The sequence below is a fragment of the Brassica napus genome, chromosome C4, assembly GCF_020379485.1.
Source record: "Brassica napus cultivar Da-Ae chromosome C4, Da-Ae, whole genome shotgun sequence".
NCBI classification, from domain to species: domain Eukaryota; kingdom Viridiplantae; phylum Streptophyta; class Magnoliopsida; order Brassicales; family Brassicaceae; genus Brassica; species Brassica napus.
In genome coordinates, this window is record NC_063447.1 from 38,712,327 (window position 1) to 38,735,608 (window position 23,282).

Sequence of the window (23,282 nt, forward strand, 5' to 3'; positions counted from 1 at the left end):
ATTTCAATAAAAAAACATTTAATTATAAAATTATGTGTTTTAATTTTTGATAGCCTGATACATGGTTTGGGCATGATAATTTCATCCGAAAAATGATACTGAACAGACCTGAAAATCAGGATACCGAACCCGATTGGATCCGGCCTAAATATTCTACGGGTCTATTTGTATATCAATTTGACTTGAATTTATTTTAAAAATGCTGCGATAGAAATCAAGGAGAGGTGGTGAAACAAGAAACTACAAAGTTCTGTAGAACAAAGACCCTCTCTATTTGTATGTCAATTTGACTTGAATTTATTTTATTATTTACCCACTGAAAAGGGTTTGGAAAAGAAAATCTGAATGGGAAAAAGTTTTTCTTAGATGTGTGTTTATGGCAATCTCCAAGAATCTTATGTGCGTCTATCTTTTGTCTATGTACTTTTTTTTATAAAGTACTCCTAAAAATGAGCTTAAATGCATAAAGATTATTATACCATTTCTGTTTTAGAGTCAAATAGTATATATTTCTCCGTTTCAAAATGTTGCATATTTTAGAAATTTCACACATATTAAGAAACTATTTAAAATTTTGATATATTTTTTAGATTAATTATTGAAAAATTCCCTATGATAGCCCTTTTTAATTTATTTCCACAAAAATAGTCCTTAATAAAGAAAATGACTAAAATAAGTTTTATTAAAGGGTAAAAATACATTTTTACTCTAGGGTTAACTAATCTAGATTTGGGATTTAGAGTTAGACGGAGTTTTGGGGATAGGGTTTTAAATTTTAAAAAATAAAAAATAAAAAGAGGTTATTTTAGTTATTTTCTTTCTAAAATCTATTTTTGTGACTTAAAAATTGTTATTCGAGAGAATTGTTCTTAATTATTTTTCATAACTTCTAAGAAAAATTCAGTAAACACTTTTTTTTTTTGAAATTACAATTTACCATTATTATTTAATAAAAAGTGATTTGATAAAGATACTTTCGGAATAGCAGCATACATCAGAAAGTCTTACATAAACATGATGAAAAACAGTAGATAAACATTGTTCTCGAGCATATCGTTAATCAGATTTGCTATTAATTCTACTAAAACTCCATTGCGTCATCAGCAACCATATTACCCTTTTTGATCTTGAACTCACTTAGCCTCTCCACCCACACACTGTAACTCGAATTCCTTGCCAAAACATCAACTGAAACTTCCTTCATCTTCACCAATGTTTCAGCATAGCTCTCAAACCCAACAATTCTTTTCCATAACAAATATCGTCTTTGTTCATCGATACTCTCACTTTTCATATCATCCAAACACTCTTTTGCTTCCTCCAGCTTAGCCCAAAAGCAAGTATCCTGCGTAGTGCTAGCATATCGAGTTCTCGCACCCTTCTCTTTATGAGGCTCTCCTTTTTCTTTCCACCACTTATCAATCTCTACGTACCTCTTGGGTCTATTCCCATTCTCCATGTAGTGACCTTTAGTCCTTGAATAGTCGTATTTGTAGAAGTATGCAATGTCCAGTGGTTCGGCTAAGAGTTGGTAAAACTGAGATGCATATACCCATTTCTTTCCGAGATGAAAATCAGAAGGTAACTCATTCTTCTCCAACATTCTTATCACACCATCCCAAAACTTAGCTAGCTTTGCCCGACTCACGTTCACCTTCATCTCTCTTTTAGACATTACCTTGAAGTTATCGTAGTAACCGAGCTGCTTTGGTGATCCGTCGCAGTTGTCTTTGAACCATTGAATTTCTAGTCTCGATGGCAAGACATTACCAAGCTCAATAGCTAACTCACTCGATCTCACAATCGGTGCACGAGTAATTTCTGTAGCTGCTTCTATGCATTCTTTCGCTGATACACCACTTGGGTTATCACGAGAGAATCCTAGAGATTCTACGGCTAATGCCACACCAGCTTGGTAGCTATTGTCTGAGAGACTACCACCAGAAAAGCTTCTAGATACGAGAAACTGGTGAGAGAGTGTAGACACGTAATGTTCGTACCTCGGACGTTCCTCAATGTTTGGAGTTCCTGTAGAGTTGAGTATAAAAAACATCTTACGAACTGAATCAGCATTGTCTAAGCAGACACATCCAATGTCGGAACAGAAGAGAAAGGTTCCAAAGGGCCATAAATCATCATTTCTTCGGGGAGCGAGGTCGTGGATGGAGACCACGTTGCAGAAGTTGTGGGCCAAACGTGAACGGGAGATGGAGGAAGAGAGAGATTGGTTTCCGAGCAAAGGACAGCCGAAGGTGATGCAGAGGAGGCGGAATAACGGCTTCGAAGGTTGTGAGAGAAGCCAAAGTGCGGTGAGTGCGGCCACTGCGCCACCAGTTGAATGTCCGGTTATTACCACCTGTTTTCTTTCTTCCATTTCCAATCCTTGTGTGATCTGTTACATTTATAAATTTAATCAGTGGTAGACATATTTGGTTGGCTTATTGGAAACTGAATTATTAACCTTCTGATTATAGCTACTCCATACTATATAACCTTCTGATTAAATGAACAGTTTTCTCTACTAATGTAAACCGATTTAGAGACTAAATGGTTTGACTAGTGGTGCACAAAACTGATACAACCCGAACCAGAAAAAACAATGTTGATAAAACAAATTAATGAAAGAGACCTGGTTTCATAAATCTCAGCTAAAAGGTAACTTGATCTCTCTCACTTTAGTATGCATTGGCTAGGTTTGAAGTCGTGCTTGTGGTTTCTCTTAATATCTTTCTCATATTGGTATATTACTAGGTTTACAAGGTTTTAGTTTAGTGTCAACGTTATTAGTTACTTTTGCTTCTATAGGCGAGTCACAGACATGGAGTAGCCGGTGCAGATCCTATCTTCTTTTGATGCATTTTTTTGTTTTATTTCAAAATTTAATTCTACTTTTAATTCATTGCTTGTTTGAATTTCAGAATATTTGATTTTCTTGATTTTCTTGCTTATTTGGAGTGTTTCTTACTTTAGTTTTATGTAATGGAATGGAACTTATGTTTTACATTGGTTTCACTTTTGTTTTTTGTTTTGTTGAAATGTTAACTTTATATTGTAACAAAAAAACGATTGTACAAACTTTTGATCCTAACCTAGGGACCAAAAGATATCTAAAAGGTAAGAATTTCGACCACGAGAATCCTTTGCTTTTTTGCTATAAATAAAAACAGAGATATAAGCCACTTACAATGTATTTAGGTTATTTTCGGATTTTCAATATTTTAGATAATTTTAGATAAATACACAAAATAGATATATCCAAACTGAAATCGATTTCTTGGTTAAAAAAAACTGAATCTGAACATGGAGGGTATCAAGCAGATCAGAACTAAAATCCAATAATATTTGAACAATACAAAAATGCCTAGTACCAAAATACACAAAATCCAAAATTATCCAATCCGAATCCAAGTAAAAAGTATCGAAATATCTAGGCCAATAAATACAACACATGCACCCACTAGGTTTACCATCTTTCTAACTTTTCTTCTATCTTTGTAACTTATATATCATGTATCAAGAAAGTAATTAGCCAAACAAAGAAATATCAACAAAGTCCGTTTATGGCCACTTCTTGTGTTTGCTACTCATCAATTGTAAAATCATAGTTGTTTACATTCAAGATCTTCAAATCCTATCTATCAAGAGAAAATGCAGAGATAAAAAACGAGTTTGTGATATAAAGGAGAAAACGAAGCTGTGAAATACACATTTCATGGAAAAGTTTTTACTGGCGCACTCATAGAGTCATAGTCAATAATTTTGATTTGTGAGTGTCAATTGGGCGGACGTGACATCCAAACCAAAAATTCAATTTTACTTGCTTGTTAGATCCAAGGTCACGACAATGTCATACTATGGGGGAAATTATTATATGTACGAATCTTTCAGGGATTTCTTCTAACATAAATATTATTTAATTTATTTATTTGCATATTGTGTAAATGCCTATAGGCTATAGGGGTGGGCGTTCGGATATCCGTTCGGGTTCGGATTGGGTATTTCGGTATAGAGGTGTAGAACCCGTTGGGGTATTTATATACTTCGGGTTGGATTCGGATATTTTTAGTTCGGATTCGGTTATTTCGGATCGGGTTCGGATATTTAGATTTTGAAAAAACAGAATTAAATTTTCATTTCTCAAATTTTTTGTATTTAAAAATATAACTTTCACTTAACTATTTTTTTATTTTTAATAGATTGAATGGTTAATAGATTTGGACATAACATTTTGAAACTAAAAAGACATTAATTTGGTTATTGTTTTTAAATTTTGGATGTAACTTTTTGTTAACTTTTGAAATAAAAAATTTGACATGCATTTTAAATGAGTAGCAAATCGTTTTCTCCGTAATTGTATGTATATCATATGAGCTTAAAATATGTGTAGTATCAATATAAATATTTTATATAAAATCAGAGATGTAAACTAGAAATATAAAATTAATTATACATATGTTCGCTTATTTTCGGATATCCATTCGGGTTCGGATATTACCCGTTCGGGTTCGGATATCCAATCTCTTCTAATTCAATACCCGTTCGGATATTCTGCTACTTTGGTTCAGATTTTTCGAATCGGGTTCGGGTGCCACTTCGGATATCGGGTAAAGTGTCCACCCCTGATATGCTATATAGCGTTCTAGGGGTTGGTGGGTAATATTCTGAAAAATTCACTTTTCTATTTGGTAGAAAGACTGAGATAACAAAGATGAATATTTTGGTCTTTTTTTCTTCTTTACCAATTTGACACCAAAATTAGGATTCGATGGAACTTAGTTATGTTTTTCTAGAACCTAACTTACCAATTTTGATATTTGTCATAGCAGCATTAATTGAATTTGTATTTTCGTCGCATTATTCGAACTTCAATTTGTATGGACAATAATATAGATACGTAAAATACTAAAACTGCCGACTCTTCAATGATAATTTCATACAAATAATAGCAGAAGAGAGGTAAAAAGGAGAAAACAAACCTGTGACTGAATATGGAGAGACGATGAAACAAAAAGGTCACGTATTGCACCGTTGACCATAGGAGGAGGCTCATTGGATGGTAATGATGTGGACAAGGCCGAGAAAGATACATCTCCAGCAACTTTCAGAACCACGAGATTGTCCGGTTGAGTTATCTCCACCGCCGGTAGAGCAACGTACACGATTCCAGCGATGTGATGTATCTGAATACTCCTTGTGCGATCTGCAACTTCGCATAAACTCCATGAATCATGCCATAATGGAGTCGCTGTCATGAACGAAGCCTGTAACTCACTCTTCTCGAATCTGCACTCTTCCATGACTGGAGTAGAGTTACTCGCGTGTTGAGTACTTAAAATTAACTATTTAACGAAAAAAAAATAAGGAAATTTCTCACATAGTTTCGAGCTTTTTGCTTTTCTTGAGCCAATTTTTGAGCTTCTTTCCTATGTATTTGCCTGATGATTGCCTTTTGCTGAGTCGTCGCCTCTCTTGGTCTCCTCCTCTCTTTATCAACATGATACTTCTTCTGTTTTTCCTTTTTTAAATCATTGAATAAATAAATGATGTGTCCATTTCATATGTTTCTTTAATCATTGTGAGCACTGTTTAGGAAAAAATATAGTAGAAGAGGCCAATCAAGGAAAATACATTTGATAATCCCACTAACCTGAATTGTTGACTCAAGCATATATTGCAAACTCTAGCAATTTTTGATATGCAATGAATTTATTAGATCAAATCAGCCTAAATATGTATATGACAAATCTGTCTATATACACATATGTGACTGAGATATTGAAGTTTTTCTTGCCATAGATTGAAAAAGGAGAATCGATAAGTTTCAGCTTAGGAAGTTATTAACTAAATCTGGCCCATAAAAGGCTTACACGCTGAACTATGACTGTTCTAAAGCTACTATATAAATTAATCTTGTAATGATCAGGTTTGATATTTTCCTCAACATCCTTATTTGGAAGAAAAATATTTATACCTCAGAACAATCATGTTCATTTCTAGCTAAGTTGCGGTTAGAGACATTCTTACGTAACTTGTTTGTGCTTTTGTTATATTTTTTATACCTCAGAACAATCATGGTCCCAAGTCTCCTTTCCTTTATCATCATATTTTTTGTTAAATTCACAGTTTTACAAAGCTTAAAAATCAATTCTGAGAAAACGGTGAAAGCTCCTATGTTGAGTACACTGGTTTTAGGAAATCGATCATACTGTAGTTATGGTCTCCCTCCGAAAATTAATATCGATCAAGTCGTGGTCCCAAGTCTCCATGGCTTTTCAAGTTATGGTCTCCCTCTGAAAATTAATATCGATCATACTGTAGTTAATCTGCTATATCAAAGAATTGCCATCTAAAACAATCTTCAGGTTATTTATTTTCCTCAAGATATCAACATGATTCTTTTGATGAATATATAAGTTTAACTTAAGGCTCGGAACTCTATTCGTGGTTACTATTATCATTGTCAGTTTGGAATTGAAAACAAAATATTCAAGAAAGCAGCATTTCGAAACTTTGGTAGTTATAAGATGCATCCAATGAGTAGAAAACATAAATCATGTAATACAACAAACAATTTCGGTTTTGGTTGAAATTAAACCCACATTCATCAAAGCTTGAAACTATGCAATACCAACGTTTCAGTACCTGCGAGTTCATCAGCTAAATCCAATGCAATCATTCCACCATCAGAAGCGCAAAAGAGCCGTCTGACACAATACAAGACATAACAAAAACGTATCAAACAGACTTCATCAACTGAAACGAGACTATTTACGATCTCAACCGCACCAAAAAACGCTTAAAAACTAGCGAAATAAAAATATATAAATCCCCAGGAGTCGCCACATATCTGTGAGCATGTGAGAAAAGTTCAAATTAAAATTCTGCAATTGTATACACAACAACGCACCAATTAAAATGTTTAATTTCTCCAACAGTTTTGCTACCTACTAGGGAAAGTAGACAAAGACCACCAACGGGGAAGAATTTTGTTTACCGAGCTGGAGAAGAATTTCGTACACCTTCTTTAAGGAAACAAGGTCATCAATGGAGTTCGTTTATGATTGGAGACGATGGTCCAATGATCAAGCGAAATGATAAAATAGACGGAGAAAACTAAACTTGAAATCAATTTAATGAAATTCAATAAAGATGACGACAGATTTTCTTTTCTGTTTTTTTTTTAAACACCTTTTTTAAACACTTTTCTGTTTATTTTTGTAATTTTGTGTATGTCATAATTACTTAAGGTAACGGTCTTTGTGTTACACAACGGTCTTTGTGTTACACATGTATGTTACTTTTAATTTTGTCATAAAACATTATTTGGTCTATTCTAAGGTACTAGGTACGCCTGAGATTTTTATCCGAGATCCGAAAATCCGGATATCCGGAAGGGCCGAATCTGGATCCGGATAGTAAAATGTTGGATCCATCAAAGCCGGATCCGGATATCTTAATTTTTGAGTCCGGATATCCGGATCCGTAAGTTTTATTAATAAATATTTCAAAAATATTAATATCTATATATAAAAATTAATTTTATTTAATATATTTTTATTTTTATAATAGTATATATAAATTTTATGTAAATTTTGTAATATTATACATAGAAATAATTAAAGACATTATATATATATATTTTTAAAAAAATATTGTTAATATTTTATATATATATTAATATTATTTTTTATTTATTTTAAGGATCTAAATCCGGATCCGGATATCCGCCGGATATTACAATTTTTAGAAGGATATCCGACACCTGGATATCCGAGAACCCCGGATCCGGATAAGGATAGTAAAATTATGGATCGGCCAGATAAGGATCCGGATCCGGATACCTTAAAATTGCCTGGATACCCGATCCGTCTCAGGCCCTAGTACTAGAGGCATTGCCCCTGCGGGGTTATAGACATAATTCTTGTTTCATCTCAATATTTGCTAGGGTTATTGTAGTTGTGAATTTTGCGTTTTGGGTTGATCATTGTTTTTCAAGTTTTTTATTGTTATAGGGTTAGAGTTGTGATGATGAATTGTGTAGGCATTGTTCTCCATTTATGAAGGATTAAACTGTGTTAGTAATGTGATTGATATAATTCGTGATGTTGCTTGCAGTGTCACTAAGACTTATTGTTTGTTTGTCTTTTTAACTTGTTTTTTGTATTGTTGAGAGTACATAAATTATATTAAGGTTGTTGAGAGTACATTTTGTTTCTGAATATTTTTTTTCCAGTTTAGTTGTGTAAGTTGTGTGTATTAATTAATAATTTTTATCATCCTTATTATGTTTGTTATATGTTTTTATTTTATTTTTAAACTTGTTGCTTTTACCGAACCTTTAAAACAAATACATGAAGACTTTTTGAAATACCTATAAAATGACTCTGCTTTTTCGTTTAGGTGATTTCACTGATTTTGGTTGTCATTTTCGTCTTCTTCGTAAGCATCTATGAAAGTAATTTTGTAAATTGTTAAATAGCTGGCTGTGTAGTTTGTATTTGTTTAGCTGACTCATTAATGATTCGTTAAACCCAGCTGCAATATGATAATATACCTCGGAGTTCTAGGTTTGAGTTCGCAATCACTTGGAGATTGTCGAACAGTCTAATCATGATTGAAGATTGATCTCAGGAGCACCCGGGATGACTTCATCAATAATGGTTGGTGGGATGAAACGAATGAGGAATGGATGATCAGTTATCTTGTGCATGCTTGGGCACCTAGCAACCTCAAAACTATCGACTTTCACAATTGAATCGGCTTTCAAAGATGGCATGTAATGATTAGCACGTCCGGCGGGGATGAACCCATGAATCATGGAATCTGCAAATAATATTATTCAACAAAGAACCAGGAAATCAATTAAAAAACAATTATGTTAAATAAGTGTGATAGATTGAAGATTAACTTACCTTTTTATCAAGAAACTCACTGTCTTTCTTAAAGTTCAGGGAATCCCAGAAGCGGAGGAGGCCAGCGGCTATGCTTTGACTACTACGACCAAGACAGAGAGACTCGAAGGTTGAGTGACAAACGCCAGGGACGCCGGTTTGAGGAACTGGAGAGACAGAGAGAGACATTTTCTAGAAGATGGTTAAAGCTAAGAGGAATCAATAAGTTTTGTGGAGATGCAAATTGGGTTCATCAAAGATGAGAATCATATATATAGGGTTTAGAGAGGGGCTAGAAATACGGAACATTTATGATCAAGCGATTTAAGATGGGGAGATGAAGAGTTCACCGGTGAAAAAAATAGATTACGAATAGACACATGGTGCAACTCTGTAACCCAGACCTGTCTGAGACAATGATGAAAAGAACCATAACTTCATTACAAGAAAATCGAGTATTAACAGCGCCGGGAAAACACTATGTAACGATACTGACGGTGGTTTTCGGCGGCTACCTGCGTCTTAAATCTGAAGCCGCCAGCTTCCTCATTCTCTCATCTTTGTTCAAATAGAGAGAGAGAGAGAGAGAGGGAGAGGGAGAGAGAGAGAGAGAGAGAGAGAGAGAGAGAGAGAGAGGTCGTATGGTGGTGCTTGTGATTCTGGGACGGCGAACGAACGAACATCATGGGGGTATTTATGCTGGGATGGCGAACGAACGGAGGTCGTGTGGTGGTGGAGGTGATGGTGAGCCTTGCTTCTTCTTCATGGTGGTGGTGATGGTGAGTCATAAAGAAAAGACGTGTGGTGGTGGTGATTGAGGAAGATAGAGATTCAAAGGAGAAGAAGAGATTAGTTTGAGATCTGAAAGAGAAAGGAAAAGAAAAGAAAGAGAGATAGATCTCGTGACAATGAAAGAAGAAAGAGATAGATATGTGAGATGTTGTGATTGCTAGCCATAGGATCAAAAATAATCAATGGTCAAGATTGCTATCCTTATCCTTCAGAGATTGACCAATGAGAAAGAACGAAAAAAAGATAAATAAGACATTGATTTGTGGCTTTTGGATTGAAATCAATTAAGAGCCAAAATTAACCCATTAGAAAATTGTTTCTCATTTAATATAATAATAATTTATATATAATTTCGACCAAAAAAACATTTATACATAATTAATGTAGTTATAGTTTGGGCTAATGTTTCAAAAAATAAATAGATTGAAATTCTTATAACTTTTTAAGTTATGATTCAATTTTATAAGAGTTTGGACGATGATTAAGATATGAAGTTGGAGAATAAGGGTATGAGATATATTGATTTATAACTTTAAAAAAGTGGTTAGATTTCATTTTTATAAGAAATGCTATAAAAAGGCATTTATGTAAAGTACATATTTAAATAAATTTTAAATACATTTGTGTAAAGTACAAACACAATGTTTTGGGATTAGAGTTAAGATTTTAAACTTTAGATTTGAAGTTAAGTAATAAAAAAGATTAGATTTTTAAGATTTTTAGTTAGAGTTTAGGGTATATGATTAATTGAACATTAGTTTTTAAGTTTGGAATTTAGAATAAATGTTTGAGTACATGGTTTGAAGGTTGAAGGTTGAAGGTTAAAGGTTTGGGTATTAATTTAAGATTTGAGATTAAATTTTAAAACTATTAATTTTGAGTTTATATTTAAGATTGAAGGTTAAAGGTTTAGGAGTTTTGGAGGCAGATAAAATGGAATGAGAGGGAAAGTGAAACAAGGGTGAGAGGGAAAGTGAAACAAGGGTGAGAGGGAAAATTAATGATTTTCCCCCAATAGTTTTGCATAGCGTTTCAAAACTAAAAGTGTTATCTATTTTATTAAAACTCAAGTACAAATTAGGTTTGTTTGGAAACATGTATAGCAATTTTTAAAAAAAGTTTGTTTGGAAACATTGATTGTAGTTTTTTTTTTAAAAAGTTTGTTTGGAAACATGGATTGCAGTTTTAAAAAATAGGTTTGTTTGGAAACATAGATTGTAGTTTTAAAAAATAGGTTTGTTTGGAAACATAGATAGCAGTATATTAAGAGAAAAAAAAAAGTAATGGGCTTATATTTTTAAGAAAATTTAGAAGTCCATTATATTATGAGAAACTATCTATCTGGTACCTAATTGGGTTCGATTCAGGTTTGTTTGGGTTTCGGGTTTCTGGGGTCAAAGATTTCAGCCTCATTCTAATATTTCTAAATTTCAATTCGGGTTCGATTCGGATTTTTGCGGGTTCGGTTCGAGTTTGGATAACCCATTTAAATTACTTTTAAAATTTTAAAATTCATTATATATTTATGTACTTTAAATTTCTCACAAACTATAAACAAAATAATATATTAAATATAAATTTGAACAACATATGTCAGAATACATAAACTTAACATATAAATTATTTTAGTTCAAACATTTTGATAGAGAATCAATAATTATTTTAAGTATTTTTGGTGTTTTAAGTATACTTTTACTATTTTATATATTTACTATTGATTATTTTTATATATTTTCAAGTATTTAAACCAGCTTAAAAGTATCATATATATTCTAGACGTTCTTATATATATTAAATCTAAAAATAATTAATATATATAAGTATATAAATCTATTTCAGATACATTCGGGTACCCAAATAAATCTATTAATATATGTTAAGTTTTAGGGTATAGGGTTTAGGAGTTTTGGAGGCAGATAAAATGGAATGAGAGGGAAAGTGAAACAATGGTGATAGGAAAAATTAATGATTTTTCCCCTTTAGTTTTGCACAGCGTTTCAAAACTAAAAGTGTTATCTATCTTATTAAAACTCAAGTACAAATTAGGTTTGTTTGAAAACATGTATAGCAATTTTTTTAAAAAAAAATTGTTTTGAAACATAGATTGTAGTTTTTTAAAAAAAAAGTTTGTTTGGAAACATAGATTGTAGTTTAAAAAAAAGGGTTTGTTTGGAAAGATAGATTGTAGTTTTAAAAAATAGGTTTGTTTGGAAACATAGATTGTAGTTTTAAGAAATATGTTTGTTTGGAAACATGGATAACAGTATATTAAGAGAAAAAAAGTAATGGGCTTATATTTATAAGAAAATTTGGAAGTCCGTTATATTATGAGAAACTATCTATCTAGTTCCTAATCGGGTTCGATTCAGGTTTGTTTGGGTTTCGGGTTTCCGGGGTCAAAGATTTCAGCCTCATTCTAATATTTCTAAATTTCAATTCGGTTTCGATCGAATTTTTGCGGGTTCGGTTCGAGTTCGGATAACCCATTTAAATTACTTTTAAAAATTTAAATTTCATTATATATTTATATACTTTAAATTTCTCATAAACTATAAACAAAATAATATATAAAATATAAATTTGAACAACATATGTCAGAATACATAAACTTAACATATAAATTATTTTAGTTCAAATATTTTGATAGAGAATCAATAATTATTTTAAGTATTTTTGGTGTTTTAAGTATACTTTTACTATTTTATATATTTACTATTGATTATTTGTATATATTTTCAAGTATTTAAACGAGTTTAAAAGTATCATATATATTCTAGATGTTTTTATATATATTAAATCTAAAAATAATTAATATATATAAGTATATAAATCTATTTCAGATACATTCGGGTACCCAGAATACTTCGGTTCGGATCGAATTCGGTTTGGGTTCTCCAAAAACCAAAATTTTAAATAATTCAGATATTTAATCAATTTCGGTTTGGGTTTGGTACTATTTTTTCGAATCGAGATCGGTTCGGTTTTTCAGATTTGAGTATTTTGCATAGCCCTTATATTATTGACATGAAAAACAAATAGAAACATATTTTTGAAAATATATATCCGTGCGGCGCGCGGATCCAAGTCTAGTATATATTATGTTTCGGAAAAGTGTTTACATAATTAAAATCGGACCAACTATTTTTGCAAACACTATCTAAAAGTAAGAGTATGTCAATCATAGCACAATCGAAAAAAACGCTATCCTGTTATGCTATTAATATCCAGATTTCTTGTAGTGGTCATGTTAAACGGCGATGGTTTACAATATGAGAAAATTATAATTGTTGCAAACTTGTGCTTTTTCTTCATATAATAATGTGATGAATCCCTTTTAAAAATGAAACCCACAATACACTTGGAGGTCCGACCCTCAGAAGAAGCCGAAGAAGCAAAGGCTTCTGGCCTTCATAAATATATATTAGTTTCGGCCATCAATGTACAAATTATCTTTTAGTTTAATGGTATAAATTTTGGTGTTTGTATCTCAATAACCCGGTTCGAACCATGAACTTCACATGTTTTTCACATTTTTTTAAAGTGAGATCCACCTTATGCTGCGTGTCGCTCTTCCATTATAATATAAAAAATTTCGTTTATATATCACAAAATCAAAATTTAGAATTAATTTTAAAATATTATAAATCTAAAAATGCTATTAGTTGGTTTAATTTTGTTCCTTCCAGAATGAAACGAAAAAAATGATGAAAACTACCAAATGGTTGAGCAAAAAATACTACTATTATATATACTAACACAACATGAATCATATGTTAGAAACTACTATCAATAAAATATTTGAAATGGACCATGAAGAATTGGAACTCCCGTCGTATTTGTCCACGGCTACTAATACTTAATTCAAATTATAAATTCTTCTAGTTTGCCTAATTTCAATACATCACATTCATAGTCTTATTCACTTTCCTGGAAATTATTGTCTAAGTTATTCATTGAGCTATTACAATTCAAACCGACCAGTTCAAACAATCAAACCCACCAAGATAAGAGATATTGCACAGATTTCATAAAATTTGACTGATTCAACATATAATATCTGGTACTCTACCTGGTCTGGTTAAACCAACAATAACGGTTTAGTAGTTGAGATACGCGTTTCAAAGGCAAAATCTTTTAATATACACTTCCATTTTCATAACCGCGTTTCAATGGCGACTTTTCATCTCAACTCGTTCAATTATAAATTCACATACAACAAACCCATTTTTAATCAAATGATTTTTATTCCAAATTCCTTTTGAATTTTCAAAACTAACATCTTTAGCGAAGAGAGTTTCACGCCCTTCACGCCCATCAGCCATGAACGATCTTCTCTCCCGCTCCTTCAACCGCTCCGTCTCAGACGATTCATCGCCCCCACACTCACACACCATCGAGATGTCAAAGGCGAAGTACTCCTCCGGCGGAAGCTGCCGCGGTGGAAACAACCTCGACAAGTTCTTTCGCGACGTGGAGGAAGTGAGCAGCGATCTGAAAGAGCTTGACCGTCTCTGTCACAGCCTCCAGCTGAGCCACGAGAAGAGCAAGACGCTCCATAACGCTAAAGCCGTCAAGGAGCTGAAGGACAAGATGGACTCCGACGTCTCGACGGCGCTCAAGACGGCCAAGCGCGTGAAAGTAAACCTCCAGGAGCTGGATCGTGCGAATGAAGTGAACCGGAGTTTACCGGAAAGCGGACCGGGTTCATCGTCTGACCGGCAAAGAACTTCGGTGGTTAATGGGCTAAGGAAGAAGCTGAAGGATGCTATGAACAATTTTATGCGAGTGAGAGAGACGATTTCAACGGAGTACAGAGACACGATTAACCGGTTGTACTTCACCGTCACAGGCGAAAATCCCGACGAAGATACCGTCGATCGTCTAATCTCCACAGGTGATAATTTCCTCCGATTAGTTATTATTTTCTAGTTATTTTAAATTTCAAACAGCCAGAAAAATAGCACAAGGTTGTTAATCATCAACGTTTAAAATTTTGTTATTGTTTTATGATTCTAGTGTAGTACTAATTTATTTTTAATCCTTAACTAAATTAGTAAAACAATAAATATTATATTTACAAGTCAAATAAAAACAAAAGTAAACATTTACTCATTTTATTAGTTTAAACTAATCTATATTACTAAAAGAGAAGTACTCATTTGAAAAAGTTCTTACTTCATTAATTAAACTCTTTTTTTTTTCCTTTTTTTTTTCAGTTGCATTTATAAAATATCCTAAAACGAATAAAACTACATATTTTATTGTTTGTCTTTTTCAGTTACCTTAATGAAATATCTTTAAATAAATTTGGACATAATGTCATTTAATCAACAAAAAAAACTCATGAGTTATCCTTACGTGCATAATTTTAATAATGGAGATTTTAAAAAACGTGCATCATTAAAATGGTACATAAAACATGCAACACTAATATATAACATGCATCAATAAAACTAGAATTTGACTCACACAATTGTACGGATATTATTTTCAGTTGATTAAATTTAAAAATAATTATTTATTCAAAAAATATTTAAGAATGACTATGTTTTTAAAAATTATATGGTATTATTTGCTCATAACTCATTTGTCATTTGATAAATTGTTAGAAAGAAAAATTTAGCATAATATAACTCAGTTGTCATTTGCTAAATTTATGGTTTTTATTTATATTTTTTATTATTTAATTATAATATTTTCATTTTATATTTGAAAGATAAATGAATTTTCTTTCAAACAATATTTTTGTAAATGTGTTTTTTTTTAAATAATCAATTAAAATTGTTATTATCATTGAATATCATTATTTTTGACATAATTTTAGTTTTCGTTTACATCAAAACTTACCATATTTTAGGATAATTTTAATTTAAAATGTAATTTTCATATTTTTCAAACAAATTCTAAAAAAAAATTTTAAATATTTTGTTATAATTGTTAAAAAAAATATTGAGTTGCATTTCAAATAAAAAGGTAAAGATATTAAAAATATTCTAATTAAAATATGTAAAATTTAATATAGTTTTAAGGAAATGGTCAAAATAAAAAAAATTACACATAAAATAATCATGATTTTTGTTAACTGGGCGGATCATTATTTATATGATATTGCACACGAAAGAAAATTTTCTGTTTTTAAAATTATCTAATTAACTCTATACTCATTTTTTTATATTTTTTATATGATATCACACATTCGTAAAAAATAGATAGTTTAAGATGCAAAAAAAAAAATATTTACTTAACGAATATAATATGAACGAATATTACAAATACATCACTTAATAAAATAAATAATTAAAAACTGAAAATTCATATCCGCGCGCCAACGCGGGTCAGGGTCTAGTTTATTAGTTAAATGAGTAAAACTAAATATTTATAAACATGATACTGATGAGATGTAAATTGAAATTACAAATATTGCAGGAGAAAGTGAAACGTTTTTGCAGAAAGCGATACAAGAACAAGGTCGAGGTAGGATTTTGGACACAATAAACGAGATACAAGAGAGACACGATGCAGTGAAAGACATTGAGAAGAGCTTGAACGAGCTGCATCAGGTGTTTCTTGATATGGCCGTGTTGGTTGAGCACCAGGGTGAACAGCTCGAGGACATTGAAAGCCACGTCAAACGAGCAAACTCGCTTGTTCGGTCTGGTGCGGACAAGCTTGTTAAGGCTCGGTTCTATCAGAAAAACACGCGCAAGTGGACTTGTTATGCCATTTTGCTATTGATCATTATTGTGGTTTTAGTTGTGTTGTTTACTGTTAAGCCTTGGGACAATAATAATGGTGGTGGTGGAGGAGGTTCGCCTCGTCAAGCTGCTCCGGTGCAAGCTCAGCCACCGCCACCGCCACCTCCAGCTCTGACCCGACGGCTACTTCGTTAAATCGTGTTCTCTTTTTTAATTCTTTCGGTATACGCACTGGCCTCTGCTTTTGAGTTTGATTTTCTTTAGCATGTTTTTAATTGGATCCTTCTGTATATACATATCTCATAAGATCAGTATATTATTTACCTGCTATATAAATAATTAAATTTTGCATTAATCGCATTTTGATATGTGTGTTTGCAAAAGAAAATCACTTCTTGGCGCTAGAATTCGTAAAATAAAGTCATATTTTAGGTGCCACGTCTGTGTTAAAAATCAAATAAGAAGTTGTTGAAAAGACATTATCAAGAAAAAGTCAATAAAATAAAATGTGAAATTTAATAATAAAAAAAAATGTGAAATTTGGAAGAAAGTCAATAAAAATATAAAGCTAAAAGATTTAAAAAAAATTTGACATTATTAATGGGCCGTATGAAAAGCCCATTATTAATACAAAACCCATGAAGAAACAAGGTTTGTTGTGTTGTACCATTCTCTCTGCTTCTCGTCTCAACGATGGCGTCGTTGAGGATGATAGGCAAGTCAAATTCGGGAATCTATTTCGTCTGATTATTTCTCTTTTTCTGATACACAACGATCCTGTGTGACTGATACCTTTTTATCGTTTGTATATTGTGGCTTTTCTTCTGATGTGTGTGCGTAATCAATATATATGATTTTATCTTTGGTATTTCATTAAGCATCTTGAAAGTGCTCATCAAAACTAGACAGTTTTAACCATAAGAATCTTATCAAGTTCAAGCGTATCAACCCAAAAACATGCCCAATTCATCCTAACTTCTCAAGTTGCAAGATTTAAAAAACTAAACCATCCATCACTAAACCCAACTATTACATATGACGTATATTTTGTCTGCAAAAGAATATATAAACATTATCAGATATCATTTAGATAGACACCTTCTGTTCGCAGCAATTTCCTTAAAGCTTGTTTCAGCGAAGCTATTATGAGGTTTTAGGATACATGGACTAAAGGAATTGATTACAGTAGTTTTGAACATGTGTTCTCTTGTGCTTTTTATCGAGCAATAATACATACATGGTTTAAAAATGGCCACACTAAATCATTTTGAAAATTAAATAGAAAACCATAATTTATGGTTCTAATTAATGAAACTGTAGATCAGTAACGACATGATTCTGCATTTTTGTCACTAATCATTTATCTCCTGTAGAAACATCACTATCTACGTGTAGTCACTATTATGTTTGGTCATTACATGTAATGATAATTGGAGCATAATTCTAGAAGACGTTACTATATAGTCATCCCAACTGAACTTTGATATTTTAGTAGGGACGAAAGGTGATAATGAAATATAGCGTTAGACCCTAGTCCACTTGGTGACAGGGCAAGGAATCATTTGTGCGTTGTGTCGTTTGTTGGTGGTTGAAAAGAAATACATCTCTACAATGACTGTGGGTGACGTAGATAATGGCTCATGATTTATTCTAATCATGGTTTAACTAACTTTATATAACTAAGTGTTTCATATTATAGCAATAGGTTTTTGCCGAAACCAATTAGATGAGCAAGCAAGTAATCAGACAGACCGTGTAAACTATCAGCGTACACAAATGGCCTGTGAATATACTTAAAGTCTTAAACTTTGCATTTGTTTTAGATATGAATTCAATAACATCTGAAATTTGATAATCCCATTCTATTATTTTTATTAAATGGAATTTGATATGAACATTGTATATGATTTATTTTAAGTGTGGTGTAATTAGTGAAAAAGTTCCTCTCAAATGAATCTGTTTTTTAAAACCAAGAGTTTGCAGTTGCGGGTGGTTACAGATAGATAAATAAATATAAAATATTGTAAATTTTAAGTAAAATAAAGTCATATTTTAGGTGCCACGTCCGTGTTAAAAATCAAATAAGAAGTTGTTGAAAAAACATTATCAAGAAAAAGTCAATAAAATAAAATGTGAAATTTGGAAGAAAAAGTCAATAAAAATATAATGCTAAAAGATATTAAAAATTGACATATATTAATGGGCCGTATGAAAAGCCCATTACTAATACAAAACCCATGAAGAAACAACAAGGTTCGTTGTGTCATACCATCCTCTCTGCTTCTCGTCTCAACAATGGCGTCGTTGAGGATGATAGGCAAGTCAAATTCGGGAATCTATTTCGTCTGATTATTTCTCTTCTTCTAATAAACAACGATCCTGTGTGAAATTGTGACTGACTTCTTTAACTTTTGTCTTCTAATGTGTGTGCGTAATATCAGACATAGCCGTTAACTTCACAGGTCAGTTGCGCAAAACACTTTGTGACTTTCTTCTGATCAAGTTATGTTCTGATCACATTGAGAATTGGTCGAATTTAAAACAGATGGGATGTTCAAGGGAGTTTACCATGGCAAGAACTGTCATCTTCCCGACATTGCGACCGTCTTGAACCGAGCTTGGTCTGCCGGAGTCGACAGAATCATAGTTGAGAGTCACTCTTATTGATTCTCTTTTATAATCAATTTGAATTACTCAATATTCCAATGTTCTTGAACAGGTAACTGGTGGGTCATTGGAAGAATCAAGAGAAGCTCTTGCAATTGCAGAAACCGATGGTTTATTTTATTTGACTTTCTGATCTTATTTCCCTGAAAGTTTCCGTCTTTAGATGTTTTTTTTTTACCCTTCTTACTGTGGATTTACACTTGCAGCAAGGCTGTTTTGTACCGTTGGGGTTCATCCAACTAGATGCAGTGTTAGTGTCTCTTTCTTTTTGGTTTCTCAGTTTAACATGTAACTAGCTTCTAATCTTGTGCTTAAGTCGTTCTTTAACGTCATGTTTCACATCAGGAGTTTGAAGAGAGTGGTGATCCTGAGAAGCATTACCAGGATCTGTTTTCATTAGCCAAAGAAGGAATGCAGAAAGGGAAGGTTCTCTGTCTTGTCATACTTTTAACTGGTTTTAGGTTTCATATCGCTTTCTCACTTTCTGATTAGTATAGGTGGTAGCAATTGGTGAATGTGGATTGGATTATGATAGACTTCAGTTCTGCCCTGCTGATATCCAGAAGAAGTAAGTTAAAAGTTGAATCTTTCATTGGTTGTTTCTTTTCTTGCACTACTTACTATATGGTATATGTTACCTTCTCTGTGAAAGGTATTTTGGGAAGCAGTTCGAACTAGCATATGCGACAAAGTTGCCCATGTTTTTACATATGCGAGCAGCTGCTGCAGATTTCTGTGAAATTGTTGAAAGAAACAAGAACAGGTGAAACAGCTCGTGCGCTAATGTTTTCTTGACTTACCTTTTACTAATTCGTCTTGATTCATATTCCACTCTCAGGTTCACTGGAGGGGTTGCTCATTCGTTTACTGGTAGTGCATTGGACCGTGATAAGCTTCTTTCTTTCGATAAAATGTACATTGGTAAAGACTTCCACTAGATTTCTTATTACTGATAAAAACTATGCCTTTTAGGCTTGTGCTCTCCTTGGCGTATTGCTAATATGATTCTATTTGTTAGGTGTGAATGGCTGCTCGTTGAAAACAGCTGAGAATCTTGATGTAATGAAAGGGATACCTGTAGAGAGGATGATGATCGAAACCGACTCTCCATACTGTGAGATCAAGAACACACACGCCGGGATGAAGTTTGTAAAGTCGACCTGGCCTTCTAAGAAGAAGGAGAAGTATGATCAAGAGTGCATTGTCAAAGGCCGTAACGAGCCTTGTTTGGTTCGGTTAGTGTAGTCTCCCCTTGTCAAATCCATGAAAAAAAAATATATATATATATATATTCTTAAAACTCTTTTTATTTCTTCTCCAGGCAAGTTCTTGAGGTGGTGGCTGGCTATAAAGGACTTGGCGACATAAATCAACTTAGTTCAACCTTGTACCACAACACTTGCAGGCATCTTCTCCCAACATTATCAGAGTGAGTCATTGTTGCAGTGAAGCTTATGTCCTGATGGATTTGTTTTATATTTCTGCAGAGTTTTCTTCCCTCAGGACTTAGATTCTGCTGCAGATGCTCTGCTTTCCGGTCACCACAACACCAACTAGCAGAAGTCACTACAAAAATATTTTGCATTTTCTCTGAGATTGAAAGATAATACATTACACCATTTGATGGAAGAAACATTTTTGAATTAAGATGACAGTCAATCTCATGTTCTTTTATCTCATATATTATCATCTTCTTTAGCCTCAGTAGTCAGTAGAATACAACAAGATATTGTGTTTTTGCTGCTTCATGTACTGATGGTTGAAAGCACCTCACTGCTCTCAAGACTGTTGCCCTCTTCAGTCTCTACTTCTGTTACAGAAGGACGAGCTCTCTCTGAAGCCATATTTAGCCTCAGTTCTCTGCCTTCAACTTCCTAAGAACCAAACCAAAACTAAAACCAGTGAGTAACAAACCCAAATCAACCAACCAAACAGATGAGAGCAAAGCCTTTACCACGCCATTCATGGCACACATGGCAGACTGAAGATCTTGTGCCGTTTCAAAAGAGACGAAACCAAATCCCCGAGACCTCCCGCTGTCTCTTTCATACACGACTTTAGCACCAAGCACACCAGGTTGGTCTCCAAATGCATCTTTAAGACCTTGTGAAGTTAGGTTCCAACCGAGGTTTCCTGCATAGAGCTTGTGAGGACTGTCCACATAGCTCCGGTTGCTATCACGGATCTTGGCTCTCATTACTTCTCTCTCTCCGCCTCTTGGCACCTCCGGGAAGTTCACTTTCACCGTTCTACCACCAATTTGCTAAAGAATCAATCAGAATCATATTTGATCAAACAGATAACACAAGATGATGAGAACTTACAGAGGTGTTGAACATCTGAATAGCTTCTTGAGCTTCTTCAATGCTTCCCATCGTTACGAATCCAAACCCTCTGCTTCTGTCAGTGACTTTGTTATGCACAATCTGCAACAAAGGACGGTTTTTGGAACATTCAGACGGAACTTAAGAGATGAAGGAGACGGTAAACCTGAACATCTACGACAGTTCCAGCTTGTCCGAAAAGTTGAGAGAGCTCAGAAGAAGTGATTGTGTATGGCAAATTCCCAACGTACAGCCTCCCTTCCTCACCACTCGCTTGCGTCGTCTGTTTCTCATCAGCTTCTTCTTCAGATGACGCTGGGACTTCTTCTTCGGTATCGGCGGCGCAGGAGAAACGGTGGCGACGGATATTGGAATGGAAGGACAGCGGATTAGGGAAACTGGCGACGAGTTTGAAGGATTTTGGTGCAAAGCGATTGACGAGTCTGAAATTGGAGAAGGAGGAGAATAACGGGTTAAAGTTATCGGTGGCTGCGGGGGATACAGACACGGCGGAGGAACAACAGGACAACGACGACATTTTCTTTTGGGGAGTGAGGGGAAGACAAGGAAAGAGTGGAAGTTAAATTTTTCAATTTTCGGTTAAATCGGTTATGACTTCGGTTTAATTTGGTTGTTTAAAAATTCAGTTATTGGTTGGTTTGAAAATCGGTTAAGTCAGTGGAAAGAGAATGAACGTCCAAGGGAAGCACTGAAGCTTCTTGATCAGCTAAGCGCAGTACCATCAGAGACGTGACAATCTCCAAATATCCTCCAAAAAGAAACTTTATAACTTCAAATATAGAATTATCGCTCTCCAAAATTTTTTTCAAAACTTCAAATTTAAAATTTTAAGAACTGAACTACTCAAAAGTCTAAATTTGAAGTTTCATCTTTTAATTTGTATTTTGATCCTTATAATTAATTAAACATTACATTTATGATTCTTAAGTATTTTCTCATTTATCGTTTTAGTCTTTAAAACTTTTGTATATCATAAATTTTTCAAATTTATTTTTATAAACTAAAATTTTATACATAAAATTAAATAAAAAAAATTTAATAATATTTATAATATTTTAAAAATAGAATTAGACAACAAAAATATTACAAAAGTAAGTTAATAATAAAAACTTTTTAAAAAAATATAAATGAAGACATAATTATTACATAAATTTAAATATTACAACAGCACTAATAGTCTAGTAAATATATTATGGAACCTCTAAAATATTGTCCAAACAAGTTGTGTGTAACCGAAGATAGAACATTACAAAAATAATTTTATAAAATAATGTGGTATTTTGCTTGTACTTTAATATTTAATTATGTATTTTTATTTATAATTTTATGTTTTAGTGTTAATTAATATTATTTTAATATTTTATATATGTGTTAGTTATTTATAAAAGTTTTATGGATTTATATTAATTATGGAAAATATATATAAGGACCATAGCGTAAATTACAAATAGTTTTAAAGTTAAATTTGAAATTTGCTTTTGGAAAAGAACACCTTAAAACTTCAAATATAGATTTTATGGGATTTTGGTCCCAGAAAAAAAATTAACCCTAAAAAAATATTGTTTAAAATTTTAATAATTATTTTTAATACAAAATATGTCTACATGAAATTATATAGAAAATAGATCACACGGAGTCATAGTGTGTTTATTTGTGACTTAAACATTGATTAGTTCTTTCAAATGCATAGCAAATTTCCATAACGATTGTTACTTGTGACTTATGCTCTTGCCACTGGTTTCACACCCATTATATACCTTGACCTAGTAAAGCAGCTTCCCAAGAGAGATTTCCAGTGTTCCAAACTCATATTTGAAAACTGAAAAGTCCTAGAAAGCTTTTCTCAAAAAAAAAAAGTCCTAGAAAGCTGATTTCCTAGGCAAAGGCATATA

The 23,282-nt window shown here is 32.9% G+C and overlaps 4 protein-coding genes and 1 long non-coding RNA gene across 7 annotated transcripts; 2 read left to right on the forward strand and 3 right to left on the reverse strand.

Moving 5' to 3' along the window:
- Positions 1-939: 939 nt before the first annotated feature.
- LOC106390696 (lipase-like PAD4) lies at positions 940-5,566 on the reverse strand. Of its 3 annotated transcripts, none has more exons than XM_013831222.3 (3): positions 5,375-5,566; positions 4,977-5,299; positions 940-2,392 (listed from the first exon to the last, which is right to left on the reverse strand). In XM_013831222.3, the coding sequence occupies exons 2-3, from the start codon at positions 5,295-5,297 to the stop codon at positions 1,082-1,084; spliced, it is 1,632 nt and encodes a 543-aa protein (XP_013686676.1). In that variant the 5' UTR covers positions 5,298-5,299; positions 5,375-5,566; the 3' UTR covers positions 940-1,081. The 3 variants fall into 3 exon arrangements, with proteins under 3 accessions (XP_013686676.1, XP_013686674.1, XP_013686675.1); XM_013831220.3 differs by having other exon boundaries at positions 4,977-5,283; positions 5,375-5,511; XM_013831221.3 differs by having other exon boundaries at positions 4,977-5,472.
- A 2,367-nt stretch (positions 5,567-7,933) lies between these two features.
- LOC125585338 lies at positions 7,934-10,481 on the reverse strand. The gene is made up of 2 exons (XR_007322260.1): positions 8,913-10,481; positions 7,934-8,823 (listed from the first exon to the last, which is right to left on the reverse strand). It is a non-coding gene; the product is annotated as an uncharacterized LOC125585338 (long non-coding RNA).
- Positions 10,482-13,856: 3,375 nt separating this feature from the next.
- On the forward strand, positions 13,857-16,738 carry LOC106390699 (syntaxin-122-like). The gene is made up of 2 exons (XM_013831223.3): positions 13,857-14,577; positions 16,110-16,738. Exons 1-2 carry the CDS (start codon positions 14,004-14,006, stop codon positions 16,571-16,573), a joined length of 1,038 nt encoding a protein of 345 aa, XP_013686677.1. The 5' UTR covers positions 13,857-14,003; the 3' UTR covers positions 16,574-16,738.
- A 1,865-nt stretch (positions 16,739-18,603) lies between these two features.
- Positions 18,604-20,749, forward strand: LOC106390700 (deoxyribonuclease TATDN1). Its single transcript, XM_013831224.3, has 12 exons — positions 18,604-18,695; positions 18,820-18,840; positions 18,924-19,024; positions 19,098-19,155; positions 19,252-19,295; positions 19,391-19,471; positions 19,543-19,613; positions 19,698-19,808; positions 19,884-19,966; positions 20,064-20,280; positions 20,367-20,450; positions 20,533-20,749. The coding sequence occupies exons 1-12, from the start codon at positions 18,674-18,676 to the stop codon at positions 20,600-20,602; spliced, it is 963 nt and encodes a 320-aa protein (XP_013686678.1). The 5' UTR covers positions 18,604-18,673; the 3' UTR covers positions 20,603-20,749.
- Positions 20,609-21,945, reverse strand: LOC106390701 (RNA-binding protein CP33, chloroplastic). The gene is made up of 4 exons (XM_013831227.3): positions 21,536-21,945; positions 21,370-21,471; positions 21,000-21,308; positions 20,609-20,919 (listed from the first exon to the last, which is right to left on the reverse strand). Exons 1-4 carry the CDS (start codon positions 21,905-21,907, stop codon positions 20,791-20,793), a joined length of 912 nt encoding a protein of 303 aa, XP_013686681.1. The 5' UTR covers positions 21,908-21,945; the 3' UTR covers positions 20,609-20,790.
- Positions 21,946-23,282: the final 1,337 nt, after the last annotated feature.

Coding starts and splice junctions, on each gene's coding strand:
- LOC106390700 (XM_013831224.3), top strand. CDS start 18,674: ATGGCGTCGTTGAGGATGATAG. Junction 18,696..18,819: donor GGCGTCGTTGAGGATGATAG/GCAAGTCAAATT, acceptor GCGTAATATCAG/ACATAGCCGTTAACTTCACA. Junction 19,809..19,883: donor GTTGAAAGAAACAAGAACAG/GTGAAACAGCTC, acceptor TTCCACTCTCAG/GTTCACTGGAGGGGTTGCTC.
- LOC106390696 (XM_013831220.3), bottom strand. CDS start 5,496: ATGTTGATAAAGAGAGGAGGAGACCAAGAGAGGCGACGACTCAGCAAA. Junction 5,284..5,374: donor AGCAAAAAGCTCGAAACTAT/GTGAGAAATTTC, acceptor GGAAGAGTGCAG/ATTCGAGAAGAGTGAGTTAC. Junction 2,393..4,976: donor CTCTCCATATTCAGTCACAG/GTTTGTTTTCTC, acceptor TAAATGTAACAG/ATCACACAAGGATTGGAAAT.
- LOC106390701 (XM_013831227.3), bottom strand. CDS start 21,907: ATGTCGTCGTTGTCCTGTTGTTCCTCCGCCGTGTCTGTATCCCCCGCA. Junction 21,472..21,535: donor GAACTGTCGTAGATGTTCAG/GTTTACCGTCTC, acceptor CCTTTGTTGCAG/ATTGTGCATAACAAAGTCAC. Junction 21,309..21,369: donor TTCAGATGTTCAACACCTCT/GTAAGTTCTCAT, acceptor TTGATTCTTTAG/CAAATTGGTGGTAGAACGGT.
- LOC106390699 (XM_013831223.3), top strand. CDS start 14,004: ATGAACGATCTTCTCTCCCGCTCCTTCAACCGCTCCGTCTCAGACGAT. Junction 14,578..16,109: donor CGATCGTCTAATCTCCACAG/GTGATAATTTCC, acceptor CAAATATTGCAG/GAGAAAGTGAAACGTTTTTG.